The sequence below is a fragment of the Mycotypha africana genome, assembly GCF_025528875.1.
Source record: "Mycotypha africana strain NRRL 2978 chromosome Unknown BDF20scaffold_25, whole genome shotgun sequence".
NCBI classification, from domain to species: Eukaryota; Fungi; Mucoromycota; class Mucoromycetes; order Mucorales; family Mycotyphaceae; genus Mycotypha; species Mycotypha africana.
In genome coordinates this window covers 7771-27498 of record NW_026515749.1, presented here as the reverse complement: position 1 = coordinate 27498, position 19728 = coordinate 7771, and the positions used below count along the sequence as shown (strand labels likewise).

Sequence of the window (19728 nt, the reverse complement as noted above, 5' to 3'; positions counted from 1 at the left end):
TGCGGTCCTTTTCCCATCACAACCAACGGCAACACATATATTTTGGTTCTCATCGATGTCGCTACTCGCTTTCTTATCCTACGTCCCATTTGTGATAAGTCTGCTAAAACCGTGGCTGAAGAACTCATTTCCATCTTTTCACTTGTCGGTTATCCTCGTATCATTCACTCTGACAATGGCACTGAATGGAAAAATCAGATCCTCAATACTCTATGTGAGGCTATGAAAATTGACAAACGTTTGAGTACAGCTTACTATGCTCAAAGCAATGGTGGAGCTGAACGTGCCGTTCAAAACACAAAGAAATTGCTCTCTAAACTAATCCTTGGCAATTCTGAAGACAATTGGGATATGATGATCAATTCTGTACAATTGATGCTCAATTGTAAAATATCCAAACGTTTACTTACTAGCCCTTTTAACTTGATGTTCGCTCGTAAAATGTCCAATGAGTATCCATTACTCCATGACTCGAACGATAACATTGAACCCATGTCGAATGATGAACTTCTGCAACGTATACAATACATGTCAGATGTAGTCTTTCCCGCAATCAAAGAACGCACTGAGATATACAACAAAATGATGAAAGGTCAGTTTGACAAAAAGCATCGTTTGGTTGATTTCCCTGTCGGTAGTTATGTTGTGGTTCAAAAGAAAGGCATTCAGAAATCTCTTACACCTCAATATGAAGGTCCATATGAAATCATTCGCAAAACTGAGGCCGGTAATTACACTCTCCGTGACGAAATGGGTGTTGCTTCCTCTCGCGATTATACACCATCTGAATTAAAGTTGGTTTCGCAAGATGCACTTGTTTCGCAGGATGAGATCTATGAATTCGACAACATTGTTGGTCATCGTGGCTCTCCAGGAAAACGTGAATATCGTGTTCGTTGGAAGAATTACGGTCCTGAAGATGATACATGGATTACTGCTGAAAACTTCACTGACCCACAATCCATTGTGGAATATTGGCGTCATGTTAAAGGTAGTGTGCCTAAACAAGATTCTGTACTGTTAAACCAGTTAATGTCTGGTGAACATGACTACTCCACGGTGGAATTGACAAAGAATGGCCCGTTGATTGAACATGTTGAGCAATTTGCTGATGCGATCACGGATGTACCCAATTCTCCCATTCCTCTTCAACAACAACAGAAATCTTTTAAACGTCCCACTCGCCGTACAAAAGTGGTAGCGAATAATCCTGCCCATCAAGCTTTTCGTCGCAGTCCTCGTGGTCGTTCCATGCGCACATTTGAACCTGCCATTGACAAAACTCGCTTCCGCAAGTAATCAATCACTTCTGTCATGTACATCTAATGTCTTTCACTAGTGAAAACAAATAAAAAAGTACAAAACCAACAATGAACCCTACAAATTTTTTATTTTTATTTTTTTTTTTTTTTGTATTCCATTTGCACAATTGCAATACGTCACACATTTTGACAATCTGCCAATTGCATTTGTCTACAACAAACTCACTTAAACCATCTTACTGCTTTCCCATCTACCTCATCTACTATTCTCCATCGACGCTAAGTTGCATCTTTTCAGATCAACAACCGTCTAACGGGGGGCAATGTCGTATTTGAGGCACGATGGCAATATTATATGAGTAAATTACTCAAAACGTCTAACGAAATGTAAAATAAAACTTGATCTCAGATATGAGTACTGCTCATATCTTCGTTCCCGTTTGGTAAGCGGTGTGTTCGATTGCATACATTTGAACCTTAGATCAAATGTATAACAAATAAAGATAAGATAAGAAAAGAATATGGATTAAGGATAATTCTTATGTGAGATTAGCTACCTCACATATGTAAGACTTGAACAGGTTATCTTTATGAAATATATTTTACTTAGGTTATCTATGGCTATATGACATTCAGGTATATAGCAGGATTGGTATATGTACTCGTAGGATATATTGATTCAACAACCAAAACATAGTAGATCACGGTACTGCTCCCTGTTCTGGAAATAAAGTATGGTTGGAGATAAAAAAGGCTCAATCACTCTTTATTAACACAATAACTGTTCACGCAATCAAAAGAACACCACGCACGAATATCTCTTCCTAGCCAACATCTATAATCACTCCCACAGTATCTGAGCTACACAACTGGTGGCCGATAGATATTGGATTATAGATGTAGCTGCATGATCACCCTGGATCTGCCAGGATAGCACATTACAAATCAATCCGCTCTGGGATGGACGAGTAATTATCCACCTAAAGGGAAGACCTATTCTTTTACGGAAACCTCTGATTCACTGAGTATTATTTGACCATAATACATCAGTGTCAGCTATAGATCCCGATACAGTCATTTCGTAGACAGCAAACACAATAAGTCTTTATTAATAGCAGTAATTTTAGTTTTCTTTTCTTTTTCTTTAGTTTGTTTTTGAAAGAGAAATAAAGACGGTGGTTTGATTTCGTTAAGCTTTCGTGTTTATTTTCTCTTGTGTTATTCTTTACCTTTTACTTCATAATTAAAACTAGCGAATACCACAGGCTGAACGGAATGCTCTGGTTGGAGCCGGCTTGTTAACCTTATCTCTTCGGCAGTTAGAAGCATGTTCCCGGGACCATTGTACATTATCAGTACAATTACGGCAAATATTTTTTGATTTATTTGCAAAGGAGACAGGTGCTGGTGATACCGAGTTAGTGGAAGAAGCGGAAGCGGAAGCGGAAACGGACGACGAAACATGGTTGGCTAAAACCTTTTTGAATTCCCTACACTCTTCTGTAGTATGGCCACACTTTTTATGGTAGTTACACCAGAATTGATTTGACTTTTTCTTAATTGAGCCAGAACCAGTAGACTTCTTGGAGAGACCAAGGTGATTGTTGTTGCCATTGTTGGTACCATTCATCTTGCCGGATTGGCGTACAAATGAAATGGTGTCAGACGAGGAAGAAGAAGATGCAGAAGATTTACGACTATTGGTAGTTGCTTCAGGGTGAGTGGTTCCATTGTTACAAATATCAGAGGAAGCGACCAGTCTTGCCTTGGCAACTACTTTTCCAACAGTGTCTTGCGCATTGCGCGGAAGGTTCAGGAGGGTACGAGCAACTTCTTTTCGAAGTGGAGGCAGTAGGGCACGCCTGAAGATAGTAGCGGTGGTGATGTCATCTTCCCACTTGGCAGCTCGGCGAATCCGTTGAAAGCGGTCAGAAAAGGTTTGTACAGTTTCGTGCGGATTCATACGAAGAGAGAGAAGCTTGTCCTTGTTGTCAATTTCAGCCGCAGTATCATGGGTACCGTAATTTTCTACGACGATCGCTTTAACCTCGTTCCAAGTGAGATCACGGCCTTTGAGGGATAGTTCGAACCATGAGCGTTGGTCTCTGTTCATGCGGATTGGCATGAGACGTGCCCAATGTTGGTCGATATCCAGACCAGTGGATGTCACACTTATATAGAAGTTGTCAAGCAATTCCTCCACTGACTCATGTGAATCAGCAGATTCCTTCCAAACGTTACCTTGCCATTGCCAGTAAGGTAAATCCGTTGGGATCAAGAAGCGGTATCGATCATTGGCCGTTGTAGTAGGAGTAGAACCAGTAGGAGGGGTGTTGATGATGACTTGTTCGTTTTGGTAGACCTTCTGGAGGCCTTCAAGATACTGAATGTATTCAGCTGTCTCGTTGGCTTCAGCCTTCATAGCATCCAATTCTTGTTTAGGAGTCTTATTCATGAAACCTAGAGCGATGGCATTTGTTAAGTTTTCCAGTCTTGTACGTAGAACAGCAACGGAACCAGAGGTACTCATGGGAGAGCTGGGTTGAACACCATCAGTGAGGATTACCTCAGTGTTGACAGATTCTTCAGGACCATCTTGCATGGTTATGTCCAGGTTATCCATGTGGGAGTTCAACTGTTCTTGAGTAACAGCAGGGGTAGAAGAAGCGACAGAGTTGTTGGTAGAGGCAGACATAGTAAGAGTTGATAAGTTTTTGAGTTGCTTGAGGAATTCGCTGAAAAAAATGTGATATTCTTAAATATCAGGAGTTATAGTTTAATGAGTTTTATATGTAGAGACTGAGTGAGTCAGCGAGACCGAACAATAGTTCTTGGATGATTTTATTTTGGTTTAGAAATTGAATGGTCTTTTATATGAATGCGAGGTTAAACTGAGCTTATAGTGGAATTAAGAAAGTAGTAGTGACAACCGAGTAATATTGTTCCTGTTAATGAATTGTACAACGCCACTGAGATATATCTAGATTACCAGTAAGGTTGAAGTGTGCCTGATGAAATCTTATTTGTCCCAGTGTGCCTGGAATCTTATTTGTTCCAGTACACTATAACTGGTAAAGGCAGTAAATCTGGATTGTTTCTCAGATTGTTATATGAATTAGAGGTCAGAACGTGACAGTTACATCTAAACTAAACTAATTATTGGGGTAATGTCGTGCACAAAGCGACGAAGACACGAAGTTTGATGATAGGAGAAAAGACTGGGGTTTTATTCTTTATACAATTGTTGCTTATATATACTTATTCTAAGTTACATCTAATTTATCTAAGGGTAACACAACAGTAACACAACAAAAGAAAAGAAAACAAAAGGAAATCAGTAAAGACCAAGTTATCTCCTTTCATTAATAAAGGATATTCAGGTAAAGCATGGACAAAAAGCATGCAGGAAAAAAAGCCCAACGGGGGGCTCGAACCCCCAACCTTGAGATTAAGAGTCTCACGCTCTACCGATTGAGCTAGCTAGGCCAATCTCTTCTGATATGCGGAGATATGATTGACGTGAGGAGTAATTAAAACTCAATCACGTGAATTAGAGAAGTGAATATGATTGGACGGAGTATAAATAAGAAAAATGATATAAACTGAGCGACTCAAGGTGGTGTGCAATAATTTAATGAAGATAGCGGATGTTGTAATTTAGAATAGAAAAGTATTTAAGTAGTAGAAAACTTGATCTGAATAAAAGGGGCCTTTACCTGATTCCATAATTTGTACTATAAAGTCTCACCTGAAGCTTTATACTCCTCTATTCACGATATAAGTATATCACTTCCCGATATTTTTAATTTTTTGCTATTTTTTTTTCAGCAAAAAAAAGAAAATCGCTCATATCTCAACAACTACTGATTGGATCGAACTCTAGTTAACACCATTCGAATCAGCGTATTTCATTTACCCATATAGTTTATTTTCAGCCTGATTGAACGACTCTTTGCAAAAAAGTTACAATTGCATCTCGTTAATGGCAACTCCATCTTCTCCTGGAATCGCTGGAATTGAGGGTACCTTCACCCCTGCAACTGCCCAAGCGTTTATAGAATATGTTCAGTCACGCCTTGGACAATTTGAAACGCGCATGTCTGAACACGATGTGGTATTCGCTAGTTTTAATTATGAAGTAAAAGGTAAAGAATAACACAAGAGAAAATAAACACGAAAGCTTAACGAAATCAAACCACCGTCTTTATTTCTCTTTCAAAAACAAACTAAAGAAAAAGAAAAGAAAACTAAAATTACTGCTATTAATAAAGACTTATTGTGTTTGCTGTCTACGAAATGATTGTATCGGGATCTATAGCTGACACTGATGTATTATGGTCAAATAATACTCAGTGAATCAGAGGTTTCCGTAAAAGAATACCGTCACTTACAAAACTGTCCCAATGTTTCGTACTTTTGTGTTTGAGTGGTTCTGACGTATCATACAACCTAACTAAATCCGATGTATCTTAGCTTAAATGAAAGCCCTGGTCATGGTGAACATTTGCATATTGTCATTGGCGGTGATTAAAACATTGAACGCTAGCACTGAGTCTTAGAAAGCGGGCCTGTCATTGGGACAGTTTTGTAACATTTTATTTTTGACCGTCTAGCGATATAATAACTGAACCACAAGTCGGTAGAGAGTTTCAATCTACGTAAAATTTGCTGCACATTGCCCTGAAATGTCTGCCAACACATTCAAATTCTTATTTCTCAATTTTCTGACTCCGAATTCTGCTCTACTGGTCTATAATGAAGTCTCTCCCAAAATCCCAGGTTGACAGCATCATTGCTAAGCTTAATCAAGGTAAATCGGTACGTGAAGTGTCGGAAGAAGTTGGAGTGGGTAAGAGTAGTGTTCATCGGGTGAAAAGACAGTTTTGTCCGCTCATAAAGGCTTGTCCTGGAGGAAGACCTGCCAAGTTATCTAATGCAGATAAGCGTTACTGCGTGCGTCAAGTCACAAAAAATCGCGTTAGGAATGCAGTACAAGTTGCAAAACGCCTCGAAACGGATCATGGTATCAAGGTGAACCCGAATACAGTCCGTCGGGCCTTAAAAGCGGCCGGTTTGGGATCCTTGGAGGCCCCTAAGAAGCCATTACTTAGTGACAAGAATCGGAAGAAGAGACTTGCATGGTGCATTGCACATAAGGATTGGACCACCGACGATTGGAAACGCGTTATTTGGACTGACGAAACTAAAATAAATCGTTTTAACTCCGATGGTCGTGTCTGGGTATGGGTTCGCGACGGTGAGACGCTTAAAAGTCACCATGTTAAGCAGACAGTCAAAGGTGGTGGTGGCAGCATCATGTTGTGGAGTGCTATTACGTATGGCGGAGTGGGTTGGATGTGCAAAATTGATGGCAATATGGATAAAACATTGTACAGAGACATACTCCGCGACGAATTGGAAGACAGCATTCGAGATATGAGCGAAAAATTAGGGTACCGTCGTGATCAAATCATTTTCCAGCAAGACAATGATCCTAAACATACGTCAAATTTGGTCAAGGAATACCTGCAAGGGCAAGATTATGTGACTATGGATTGGCCTGCACAGTCACCAGACCTTAATCCAATTGAAAATATGTGGGCTTTACTCAAAAGACGTCTTAACGAGTATGAAACAGCCTGTAAAGGTGTCAATGAGTTGTTCGAGCGTTCGCGTGAGGTTTGGTATGACATCATCAAAGTAGAAGAGTGCCAAAAGGTCATAGAGTCTATGCCTCGACGTATACAAGCTTGTATTAGGAATAAAGGTCTCTGGACAAAGTATTAAACACATTTATAATAAAGAATCACATCACTTAAAAAATGTTACAAAACTGTCCCAATGTATAGTCTGTTTTCAAATATCAGTTATAAGCATAATATGATTCAATCACCGCCAATGACAATATTCAAATGTTCACCATGACCAGGGCTTTCATTTAAGCTAAGATACGTCGCATTTAGTTAAGTTGTACGATACGTCAGAACCACTCAAACACAAAAGTACGAAACATTGGGACAGTTTTGTAAGTGACGGTAATATTGCCATCGTGCCTCAAATACGACATTGCCCCCCCGTTAGACGGTTGTTGATCTGAAAAGATGCAACTTAGCGTCGATGGAGAATAGTAGATGAGGTAGATGGGAAAGCAGTAAGATGGTTTAAGTGAGTTTGTTGTAGACAAATGCAATTGGCAGATTGTCAAAATGTGTGACGTATTGCAATTGTGCAAATGGAATACAAAAAAAAAAAAAATAAAAATTTGTAGGGTTCATTGTTGGTTTTGTACTTTGTTATTTGTTTTCACTAGTGAAAGACATTAGATGTACATGACAGAAGTGATTGATTACTTGCGGAAGCGAGTTTTGTCAATGGCAGGTTCAAATGTGCGCATGGAACGACCACGAGGACTGCGACGAAAAGCTTGATGGGCAGGATTATTCGCTACCACTTTTGTACGGCGAGTGGGACGTTTAAAAGATTTCTGTTGTTGTTGAAGAGGAATGGGAGAATTGGGTACATCCGTGATCGCATCAGCAAATTGCTCAACATGTTCAATCAACGGGCCATTCTTTGTCAATTCCACCGTGGAGTAGTCATGTTCACCAGACATTAACTGGTTTAACAGTACAGAATCTTGTTTAGGCACACTACCTTTAACATGACGCCAATATTCCACAATGGATTGTGGGTCAGTGAAGTTTTCAGCAGTAATCCATGTATCATCTTCAGGACCGTAATTCTTCCAACGAACACGATATTCACGTTTTCCTGGAGAGCCACGATGACCAACAATGTTGTCGAATTCATAGATCTCATCCTGCGAAACAAGTGCATCTTGCGAAACCAACTTTAATTCAGATGGTGTATAATCGCGAGAGGAAGCAACACCCATTGTCGTATTTGAGGGTAGATGATATACAAATATTAAAGATATAATTCACTTTATGAATGATAAAGATGAATTATACAATATTGCAAACCAGAAATAATTAGAAACTACATAAACTCTAATATATGAGTACCGTGAATTAAGTGTTGTGTTTAGTTGACAGCATCATATGAGATGTGGAGAACTCGTATACAAATTATACAAGATCCTCACACCTCATTACTGCGGAAATAATATAAAGTAGAGTAGGAAACGAATATAGAATAAGTGATGATTCTTATACGAGATTAGCTACCTCGTATAAGGCTGAACAGGTTGTCATTTAGGATATATAGTTTACTTATTTTGCTATAATACGTTACTATATGACATAGGATATATAGTAGAATTAATATATGGACATGCAGGATATATTGATTCAACACCAAGGTATAATAGGTTATAAGTACTATTCTCTGCCTTCGGCATAAAGAATGATTACAAGATAATAGGTTGTGATCATCCTTTACAATAACTGTTCACTCAACTCAAACACCACGCACGAATACTATTTTCCTAATTAATTCTATTTTCCTGCAAGCAGTGCTACATAATGGTTAGCACGGGAAAATAGGTTAGTTGCATGATCACTAGATCAAGCCATGGATACGTTTACAAGTCCACCCGCTCCGGGTAGATGCGTAATCTCCTCAAGGGAGAATTCTATTCTTTTACGGTTCAGAAGACGTACGTCTTCTTTGAGTAGAATAACTCAGCTGCCAGTTTCTAGGTTCCGCAATATGAAGAAGATATTTAAATTTTTGCAGTAGATATTTTTCTTCTCTTTGAACTTAACTTGATTCAAAATAAAAACGTACTAGTTTGATCTCGTTAACTTTTTATTGTTTTAACTAAGTGATATTTAACTCCACAAGTCGTCAAATACCACAATTTTTTTAACGAAGAACCTTACTGTAACAAAAATGTCTACTGCAAGCAACTACGAACCTTCTTCTCCTTCTCCTGCCGACCTCTTCGGTTACGACAGCTCTCTGTCCGAAGACACAGAGATGCATGACGCTGCTGTTCTTTCTGCCCCTTCTGCTCCCACTGCTTCCGGTGTTGGATCGTCCCAACAGACGGTTCATAAAACCATGGGACATGCAGAAAGCATGCACCCTTCTACTTCTGCAATTAATTTTGCATATAATGATGTTGGCAATGAAACTAATTCGCATCATAATAACAATAGCATTAACATTAATGCCCCTGAGTTGGATGGTCATAATTTGACTATCATTTCAAACGATGTCTTGATCGCACGGTATAAGACTCAAATCAACCAGTTGCACTTAAAGTGTTCAACGACTTCTGATGCTTCCGAAGTCCAGAACATGCGCAACACCATCAATGAGCTTCGTCAATTGATGGAGGATTTGATTAACGAGGGTAAGCCACCTCATAAAAAATTTTCAAACCACGGCACTGCGCAATCAAAGTATGCGCACCCGCACATTCCTCTCAGGGAAATTCCTCTGTTTCAGTTGGTAGACGACGCGCCTGAGGTTAAAACCGAAGGTAGGATCTCGTACGAGAACGCTGAGTCATTCACTACGGCCTTTGAAACAATTTTACAAAGCCATGATTGTGATCTGAATGCATGCTGGCGCAAGTATTTAGTATCGTCATTCTTGGTTAGTAAAAATAGCATTTACAGCCGTTGGTATGAAACCAATATCAACCCCAGGCCTGCAAAGACGAACTGGTCAAGCATCAAAGAAGCCATTATTGAGCGCTTTGGGTACCTTTCAACACCCAGTAACAAAATAGAAAATTTTGTTACGATGCGCCAGTCGAAAACTGAGCTTCTGCGCGACTATGTGGATCGCTATAGACAAGCCATTCACCGTCTTCCTGGCGCCCCTCTCCCCAACTCTGTTGTTGCTGTTGCTTTGTTCGTCGAGTCTCTTTTGCCTATGACGAAAAAAGAGGTTAAAAAATCGTTGAAGAAACACAACGATAAGGGCCCCAAAGCGACTTATTACCCTGATACGCTAGAGGACGCATATAAACACATTGAAGTTTATTACGGTCCTATTCAGGAAGCCCTTTACCATGCCTTGGCTACCGACGTTTCGCCAAAAAAGAAAGTTGAGACGAGCCATAGTGGCATTAAAAGAAAACAAACCGGTTCTGAAAACGATTTTCAGAAAAAGCAACGTCCCGCTCCCGCTAATGGTAAAAACCTTTGCAATTATTGCAAAAAGGAGGCATTCTCCTACGAGCACTTAAAACGTTGCATCGATTATTTGCACAGTGATAAATATAAACAGTATTTGATCAAGCAAAACGATCGCCGTCATAACAAGGTACAGTTACATGTTTCAGAAAAGAACAATGAAAACTTTAACCTTAATGAAAATGGAACTGATAAGATTAATATCTTCTATAGTAATCTCGAAAATGAAATTGCTGAAGGCTTTACCAGTGAAATTCTCACTGATAATAAGTTTAATTCTAGCGTTTATCATTCTAAATTCAAACCCTTGCCATCAGATGATAACATTAAAAATAAAAATTATCTGTTTGCTAAGGACAAAAACCAAAATATTGTCTGCTTTCATGTTGCTGACTTGACAGAAAAAGAGGTTCAGAACATGACACCTTATTCTCCTGCTATTACCATCAACAATGAACAATTAATTGGTATGCTCGATACAGGTGCTCAAAAATCAATAATCAATGAAAACTTCAATTTTGCAGATAAATCTATATTTGACAAATTAATTCCTACAAAGGGTAAGATTACATATGTGGGCAAAAACGTTTCGTCTGAACGTAAAGGAGAAACGCAACCACTCGAAGTCAAATATAGAGGTAAGCCCGGATTTCTCCATTCCTTTGAGGTTATGGAAATGCCTGAAAACATGAGCAAATTACCGGTACTCTTGGGAAGAGATATAATTCCTAAACTTGGTATCAGAATAGAAAATATTGCTTTTTCTTTCGAAGACAGAGAAGAACTTATTTTCGAAGATTCCGTTAACCACGAGGTTTATATTCCAAATGTTAGCAAATCATGTTCTGAACAAGAGTATGAAGATTTCATGAAGGTACTTCAGCCGTATATTAAGGCGAATGCAGAAATCAATCTTCACAATTTATGTCCGATTCCTGAGGCAATCGTACATTTGAAAACAGCTCCTAATGCAGTGGCTTACACTAGACAGTACCCTGTCGCTTATGCTCTTCAACCTGTTGTAAGAGAACAAATTCAAAAATGGGCAGATGATAGAACTATTGAGCCTGCTAAACCATCCGGTTTTAATAGTCCTCTGACCATCGCACCTAAGGGTTCCCCCGACCCTTCAGGTAAACAAAAATGGAGAATTTGTTTGGATACAAGACGTATCAAACGTCAACACACCTCTCATCGATGACATTTATCATGAGATGCGCGAGTCAAAGATTTACAGTGTCTTTGATATTTCTGGTGCTTTCCACAGATTGGAAATTGCTAAAGAAGATCGCCACAAGTTAACATTTACTTTTGAAGGCAAAAGCTGGCAATTTAGAGGTGCTTGCTTTGGCTTGAAATCCCTTTCTGGTATATTTCAGAATGTTATGGAAACAATATTCCAGGATATGAAACAATTTGTATGTATATACATTGATGATTTGGTTGTACATTCAAAAGATTTACCATCTCATTTGGAACACTGCAAACGTGTTATTGAGGCATTGACAAAAAACAATATGCCTATCAATGTTGAAAAAACTCATTTTGCTCGGAACTCTGTGTATTTACTTGGCTTCTGTATTTCAGAGCAAGGAAAATCCATTGATCCTCGTCGTTTGACAAACATCGACGATTGGCCAAAACCAATGACAGCAAAAGCCATGATGAAATTTTGTGGTTGGGTGTCATACGTTCGTGCTCATTTACCACAAGCTAGTGCATTGACGGCTCCGCTTGATCACTTACGTTACAGCACTAAGAAAACGCTGGTATGGACCCCTGAGATGCATCAACATTACGATAGCATCATCAAAATTATAAAAGAAAACCTTGTCTTAAGTCATCCCGATTTGAATCATGAATTCAGTTTGGCTGTAGACGCTAGTGCGTATTCAATTGGTGCTTGTTTGTTCCAAGAATATGTCGATAAAGAAAAGGGTACAAGAACAATCAAATATATTGCTTTTTGTTGGATCGGTAAGATCAAAATATAAATAAAATAGGAAATAAACAGTGACAAGTCTGTGAAAACTCTGGAAGGTTCAAGTTTATTTCTTTCTTAAAATTAAGATGAAGTTCGTCTAGATGAACAGAATCAACTGGTATTTATATCTTTTACGGAGTGGGTATACAGGCCTATTCACCATGGACTATGTTAACTGATCTTGTAACCCGGAGAAAGGACCAATAAACACCAGCGACAGGAACACCGAAAGAGAGCAACAGAAATGTGTAACTCGACCCTGACTGGTCGGACTTAGTAGTATCGGGCAATATAAAGATTGCCCTATCGGACAACAAGTGATTGGGTATATAGACTGGTTCTGAATGATACTAATAGCGTCCATTATAGGAACCAGTAGAGAAGAGGATATAATCGACATGGGCATTCAATGGTTACCATAATCGTGATGAAGATTATAAATTTACAATAAAGTGATCACCGAATCTAGTGTACCTCCTCTACGACCTTTAATAGGTGGAGTCTGGAATAGAATAATGTCTGCGGAATAGCAAATAAAGACCTCTCACTCTATAAGGTAATAGTTATAGAGGCTAATAGAAACTGGATAAGTCACCTCAATCAACAATGTAAATTCTAGACTGAAGTACCAATAGATCATGTACGTGAAGTAACCTGCCATTTAATTATAACTATCAATAACGAAGCGTACTTCGGTTTTATTATGTAATATTCAGCAGTGATCTCTTCATCGATACAACACTTTTGCATCCAAGGCTTTGTCTAAGAGCCAACGCAATTACAGTGTGACCCGAAAAGAACTTTTGGCATTGACCACTGGATTGACAAAATTCTATAAATTTCTGCATGGATCGAAACCATTCACATGTTATACGGATCACAGAAGTTTATCATATCTTTTTACTACCAAACACCTGTCCATGATGATGATGCGTTACATGGAAGTGATTCTCTCCTTTCCAAATATGAAAGTTGTCTGGATTCCTGGCGTCGAAAATGTAATGAGCGATAAATTGTCTCGTATGTTTCCCCAGGAACAGGATCGTGTTCTCTTTGAAAAAGATGAGAAAGCTTTGTTTCCTGAATTATTTCAGCAAAACCGTAATCAAAAGGCCAAAGCTCTCAAGAAAAAGAAGAGTGGCAATAAAATCATAAAGACAAACAAAGACAAGTTCATTGAAGAAAATGAACTAATCAACATTGAAAGAATTCCCAACTTTCAAAACTTTTATTGTCATATCGGCAATAATGATAACGAAGTCGAATCTAACGAATTAGTTGATGATGACTTACCTCTCGCGAATAATAGCGTTCGCATCAAACAATGGTCAATCCGCACCATCCATGATACGTTGGATGAACAACTCAATTACTTGTGTGATGTGGATGAAAACATTCAAATCAACTATGTCCAAAATATGGATGACAGTTACATCATTCCTCCTGAGGACGATCGCTCTGATATTTTGAAAAGAGCACATGAATTCGGTCACTTTGGTGCTGAAGCCATTGTTAAGCGTATACGACAAGATGAAGGTATGCACTGGCCCAATATCATGAAAGACGCACTTGAAATTGTCAAACAATGTTCTACGTGTCAAAAATTCGTCATTTCCAAGCGTGGATATAACCCTTTGAAACCATTATACTGTTATACTCCAGGTTGGCATTATCAAATGGATTTGTGTGGACCTTTCCCCTGCACTTCTAAAAATAATACATACATCTTGGTTTTACTTGATGTAGCTACTCGTTTTGTGATTCTTCGTCCTATTATTGACAAGTCTGCTAAAACGGTTGCGAGTGAACTCATATCAATCTTTTCCCTTATCGGTTATCCTCGTATCATCAATTCTGATCGTGGTGCTGAATGGAAAAACCAAATTTTGGACCTACTTTGTGAAGCCATGAAAATTGATAAGCGTCTAAGCACGGCTTATTATGCTCAAAGTAATGGTGGCGCTGAACGTGCTGTCCAAAATACAAAGAAATTGTTATCCAAATTGATCCTAGGTAACTCTGAGGATAATTGGGATATGTTAATCAATTCCGTACAATTGATGCTCAATTGTAAAATTTCCAAGCGTTTACAAACCAGTCCATTTTGTCTGATGTTTGCGCGTAAAATGACAAATGAATATCCTCTTTATAATGACCCCAAAGATGACATTGAGCCGATGAGTACTGACGAATTACTCAAACGCATCGAATATATGTCTAACATTGTCTTTCCTGCCATCAAGGAACGCACTGAGGTCTATAACAAAATGATGAAAGAGCAGTTCGATAAGAAACATCGTCTGGTTGACTTTCCTGTGGGTAGCTTTGTGGTTGTCCGCAAGAAGGGTATTCAAAAATCACTCGCTCCTGTCTACGAAGGTCCATATGAAGTCGTTCGTAAGACAGATCATGGTAATTACACCCTTCGTGATGAAATTGGCCTGTTATTGCCACGCGAATTTACACCATCCGAGTTAAAACTGGTATCTCAAGATGCAGTTGTCTCATCAGAGGAAGTGTATGAATTCGATGCCATTGTTGGTCATCGTGGTGCACCCGGTAAAAGAGAATATAAAGTACGTTGGAAAAACTACACTGCTGCCGACGACAGTTGGATTACTGCAGATATGTTCACAGATCCTCAAGCCATTATCAACTATTGGCGACGTTTGAAGGGTAGTGTGCCTAAACAGGATGCTGCTCAATTGAACAAACTCACGACTGAGGAATCTGAAATTCCCTTCGATGTGATGGACAAAGGTCATATGTTGACGCAGATCGAAGAGATTGCTGATTCGACTGACATCTCCAGTTCCTCATCTCCAAATTCCAAACCGAAACGTACTTCGCAAAGGACTTCACCACGAACTAAGGCGGTACAAAATAGTCCAGGTCATAAAGCGTTTAATCGTAAATCTAAGGGTACCTCGAACCATAATTATACTCCTGCTACGGACAAAACTAGATTTCGCAAGTAGATGTTGACAAATCGTCTATTGCATTTCGATTATTTTCTTTCCGTTTCTTTTGGAAAAGGAAAAGAAAATCAAATACACAATTTTTTTTTTTTTTTGGTATCCTCATTTGCACTTGTCACACGAATGACACTTTGCATTTGTTGATGACGACACAAATCAGACAAACCATACCATCTACCTCAACTCCTTATGATCGACGTTGTTGTACCTAAATCCGCCAACACCCGTCTAGGGGGGGGCAATGTCGTATTTGAGGGTAGATGATATACAAATATTAGAGATATAATTCACTTTATGAATGATAAAGATGAATTATACAATATTGCAAACCAGAAATAATTAGAAACTACATAAACTCTAATATATGAGTACCGTGAATTAAGTGTTGTGTTTAGTTGACAGCATCATATGAGATGTGGAGAACTCGTATACAAATTATACAAGATCCTCACACCTCATTACTGCTGAAATAATATAAAGTAGAGTAGGAAACGAATATAGAATAAGTGATGATTCTTATACGAGATTAGCTACCTCGTATAAGGCTGAACAGGTTGTCATTTAGGATATATAGTTTACTTATTTTGCTATAATACGTTACTATATGACATAGGATATATAGTAGAATTAATATATGGACATGCAGGATATATTGATTCAACACCAAGGTATAATAGGTTATAAGTACTATTCTCTGCCTTCGGCATAAAGAATGATTACAAGATAATAGGTTGTGATCATCCTTTACAATAACTGTTCACTCAACTCAAACACCACGCACGAATACTATTTTCCTAATTAATTCTATTTTCCTGCAAGCAGTGCTACATAATGGTTAGCACGGGAAAATAGGTTAGTTGCATGATCACTAGATCAAGCCATGGATACGTTTACAAGTCCACCCGCTCCGGGTAGATGCGTAATCTCCTCAAGGGAGAATTCTATTCTTTTACGGTTCAGAAGACGTACGTCTTCTTTGAGTAGAATAACTCAGCTGCCAGTTTCTAGGTTCCGCAATATGAAGAAGATATTTAAATTTTTGCAGTAGATATTTTTCTTCTCTTTGAACTTAACTTGATTCAAAATAAAAACGTACTAGTTTGATCTCGTTAACTTTTGATTGTTTTAACTAAGTGATATTTAACTCCACAAGTCGTCAAATACCACACCCATTTCGTCACGGAGAGTGTAATTACCAGCCTCAGTTTTGCGAATGATTTCATATGGACCTTCATATTGAGGTGTAAGAGATTTCTGAATGCCTTTCTTTTGAACCACAACATAACTACCGACAGGGAAATCAACCAAACGATGCTTTTTGTCAAACTGACCTTTCATCATTTTGTTGTATATCTCAGTACGTTCTTTGATTGCGGGAAAGACTACATCTGACATGTATTGTATACGTTGCAGAAGTTCATCATTCGACATGGGTTCAATGTTATCGTTCGAGTCATGGAGTAATGGATACTCATTGGACATTTTACGAGCGAACATCAAGTTAAAAGGGCTAGTAAGTAAACGTTTGGATATTTTACAATTGAGCATCAATTGTACAGAATTGATCATCATATCCCAATTGTCTTCAGAATTGCCAAGGATTAGTTTAGAGAGCAATTTCTTTGTGTTTTGAACGGCACGTTCAGCTCCACCATTGCTTTGAGCATAGTAAGCTGTACTCAAACGTTTGTCAATTTTCATAGCCTCACATAGAGTATTGAGGATCTGATTTTTCCATTCAGTGCCATTGTCAGAGTGAATGATACGAGGATAACCGACAAGTGAAAAGATGGAAATGAGTTCTTCAGCCACGGTTTTAGCAGACTTATCACAAATGGGACGTAGGATAAGAAAGCGAGTAGCGACATCGATGAGAACCAAAATATATGTGTTGCCGTTGGTTGTGATGGGAAAAGGACCGCATAAATCCATTTGATAGTGCCATCCTGGGGTATAACAGTAAATGGGTTTCAACGGATTATATCCTTTCTTACTAATGGTGAACTTTTGGCAAGTTGCGCATTGTTTTACAACTTCTGAGGCTTCCTTCATTATGTTAGGCCAGTTCATACCTAGATCTTTTCTCACACGTTGTACGATGGCTTCACCACCAAAATGACCAAATTCATGTGCATCTTTCAAAATACTTGGTCTTTCTTCAACGGGAGGTACAATATATGATTCATCCATGTTTTGTGCGTAATTAATCTGGATGATGTCCTCTTCATCGTCATCTGTGGGTCCAGAATAACGAATTTGTTCATTCAAATCATCATGAATGGTGCGAAGAGACCAGCGTTTAACGCGGATGAAACGGTTCGACAAAGAAGGAGTGAAGGTGGGAGTTGTAGTCACATCAGATGTTTCCGAAATGGAATTATAGAACTGAGTGAGGTTCTGCGTACGTTCAGGATTAAGAGAAGGATTATCTTTAAGGATCTTCTTTTCCAATTTACGTTTTTGAGCACGCATTTTTGATTTTGTATTCTTCTGTGTCTGTTTGAATAGATGGGGGAATAGTCGTTTCTCATCCTTTTCAAAGGCAACTTTGTCTTGCATTGTAGGGAATAATCGGGACAATTTATCACTCATGATATTCGTAATGCCAGGAATCCATTGAACTTTCATGTTAGGAAAGGATAAGATAACTTCCATGGATCGCATCATCATCATGGAGGGGTTCTTGGTTGTGAAAAGGTATGAGAGACTGCGATGGTCTGTATAACATGTAAAAGGTTTAGGACCATGCAAAAATTTGTAGAATTTTGTCAATCCAGTAGTCAAGGCTAGAAGTTCTTTGCGAGTAACACTATAATTGCGTTGACTTTTAGAAAGTGCCTTTGATGAAAAACCAATGTATCGAATAGTAATTTTACCAGTTTGTTCATCTTTAAATTCTTGGAACAAACAAGCACCAATACCATAGTTGCTAGCATCAACGGCTAAGCTGAATTCATGGTTCAAATCTGGATGACTTAAAGCAATATTCTTTTTCAAAATATTGATAATGCTGTCGTAATGTGCATGCATTTCTGGAGTCCATTCTAAGACTTTCTGAGTGCTATATCGCAAACGATCCAGAGGAGTAGTTAACTCGCTAGCATTAGGTAGATGAGCACGCATATAAGAGACCCAACCACAAAATTTCATCATGGCTTTAGCGGTTTGAGGTTTTGGCCATTCATCAATGTCAGTCAAACGACGAGGATCAATGGATCTTCCTTGTTCCGAAATACAAAAACCGAGTAGGTAAACTGAATTTCTTACAAGATGAGTTTTCTCAAAATTGATAGGCATATTGTTATCCGTTAATGCTTGAATAACCTTTTTGCAATGCTCTTTATGAGAAGCAAGATCTTTGGAAAAGCAAACCAAGTCATCAATGTAGATACATGTAAAATCTTTCATATCTTGGAATATGGTTTCCATAACATTTTGAAATATTCCGGAAAGCGATTTCAACCCGAAACAAGCACCTCGGAATTGCCAGCTTTTACCTTCAAATGTAAAGGTAAGCTTATGTCTGTCTTCTTCAGCGATTTGCAATCGGTGGAAGGCACCTGAAATATCGAAAACACTGAATATTTTTGCTTCTCTGACATCATGGAAGATGTCTTCAATCAAAGGAGTGTTGACGTTGGAGACATCGTCTGTCAGGTTGTTGATACGTCGAGTATCAAGACAAACTCTGTACTTCTTATTTCCATTAGCGTCAGTACCAGCCTTTGGTGTGATTGTTAAGGGACTATTGAAACCAGATATTTTTGCAGGTTCAATTGTTTTGTCATCGACCCATTTCTTAATTTGTTCTCTAACGATAGGAACCAAATCGTATGAAATTGGATACTGTCTCGTGTATGCCACTTCATTAGGTTTAGTGGGAAGATAAACAATGGCTTCCGGTAAAGGGCAAAGGTTATGAAGGTTAATATTTGCATTCACATCCATCAACGGCTTCATTTCCTCGATGAACTGTTCATATTCTTCTTCAGAACAAGCTTTGCTCACATTAGGAGTGTACAATTCATGATTAACACTATCTTCAAAGACAATTTCCTCGATGTCTTCAAAAGAGTAGGCAATGTTCTGAATCGAAATTCCCAGTTGTGGAATTAAATCTCTCCCTAACAAAACTGGTAGATTTGCTAGCGGCATTTCCACAACTTCGAATGAGTGGGAAAATGGTGTTCTACCTCTATATTTCACTTCTAGAGGTCGTGTTTTACCAATCCGACTGGCTGTAGAATTTTTATCAATAAATGAAAATGTACCAGTGGTAGGGATTATATCATCAAAGATAGTTTTATCCTCAAATTCATAGGTTTTATTTATCAAAGATATTTGTGCACCTGTGTCAATCATGGCAATTAGTTTCTCACCATTGATCATGATAA

The 19728-nt window shown here is 38.6% G+C and overlaps 1 protein-coding gene and 1 non-coding gene across 2 annotated transcripts; both read right to left on the bottom strand.

Annotated features, from left to right (window-relative positions):
• Positions 1–4675: 4675 nt before the first annotated feature.
• On the bottom strand, positions 4676–4748 carry BDF20DRAFT_t171. The gene has a single exon. It is a non-coding gene; the product is annotated as a tRNA-Lys (tRNA).
• A 7773-nt stretch (positions 4749–12521) lies between these two features.
• Positions 12522–12856, bottom strand: BDF20DRAFT_903644 (uncharacterized protein; the record flags this gene model as incomplete). The annotated part of the gene is made up of 1 exon (XM_053082935.1): positions 12522–12856. Exon 1 carries the CDS (start codon positions 12760–12762, stop codon positions 12523–12525), a length of 240 nt encoding a protein of 79 aa, XP_052930556.1. The 5' UTR covers positions 12763–12856.
• Positions 12857–19728: the final 6872 nt, after the last annotated feature.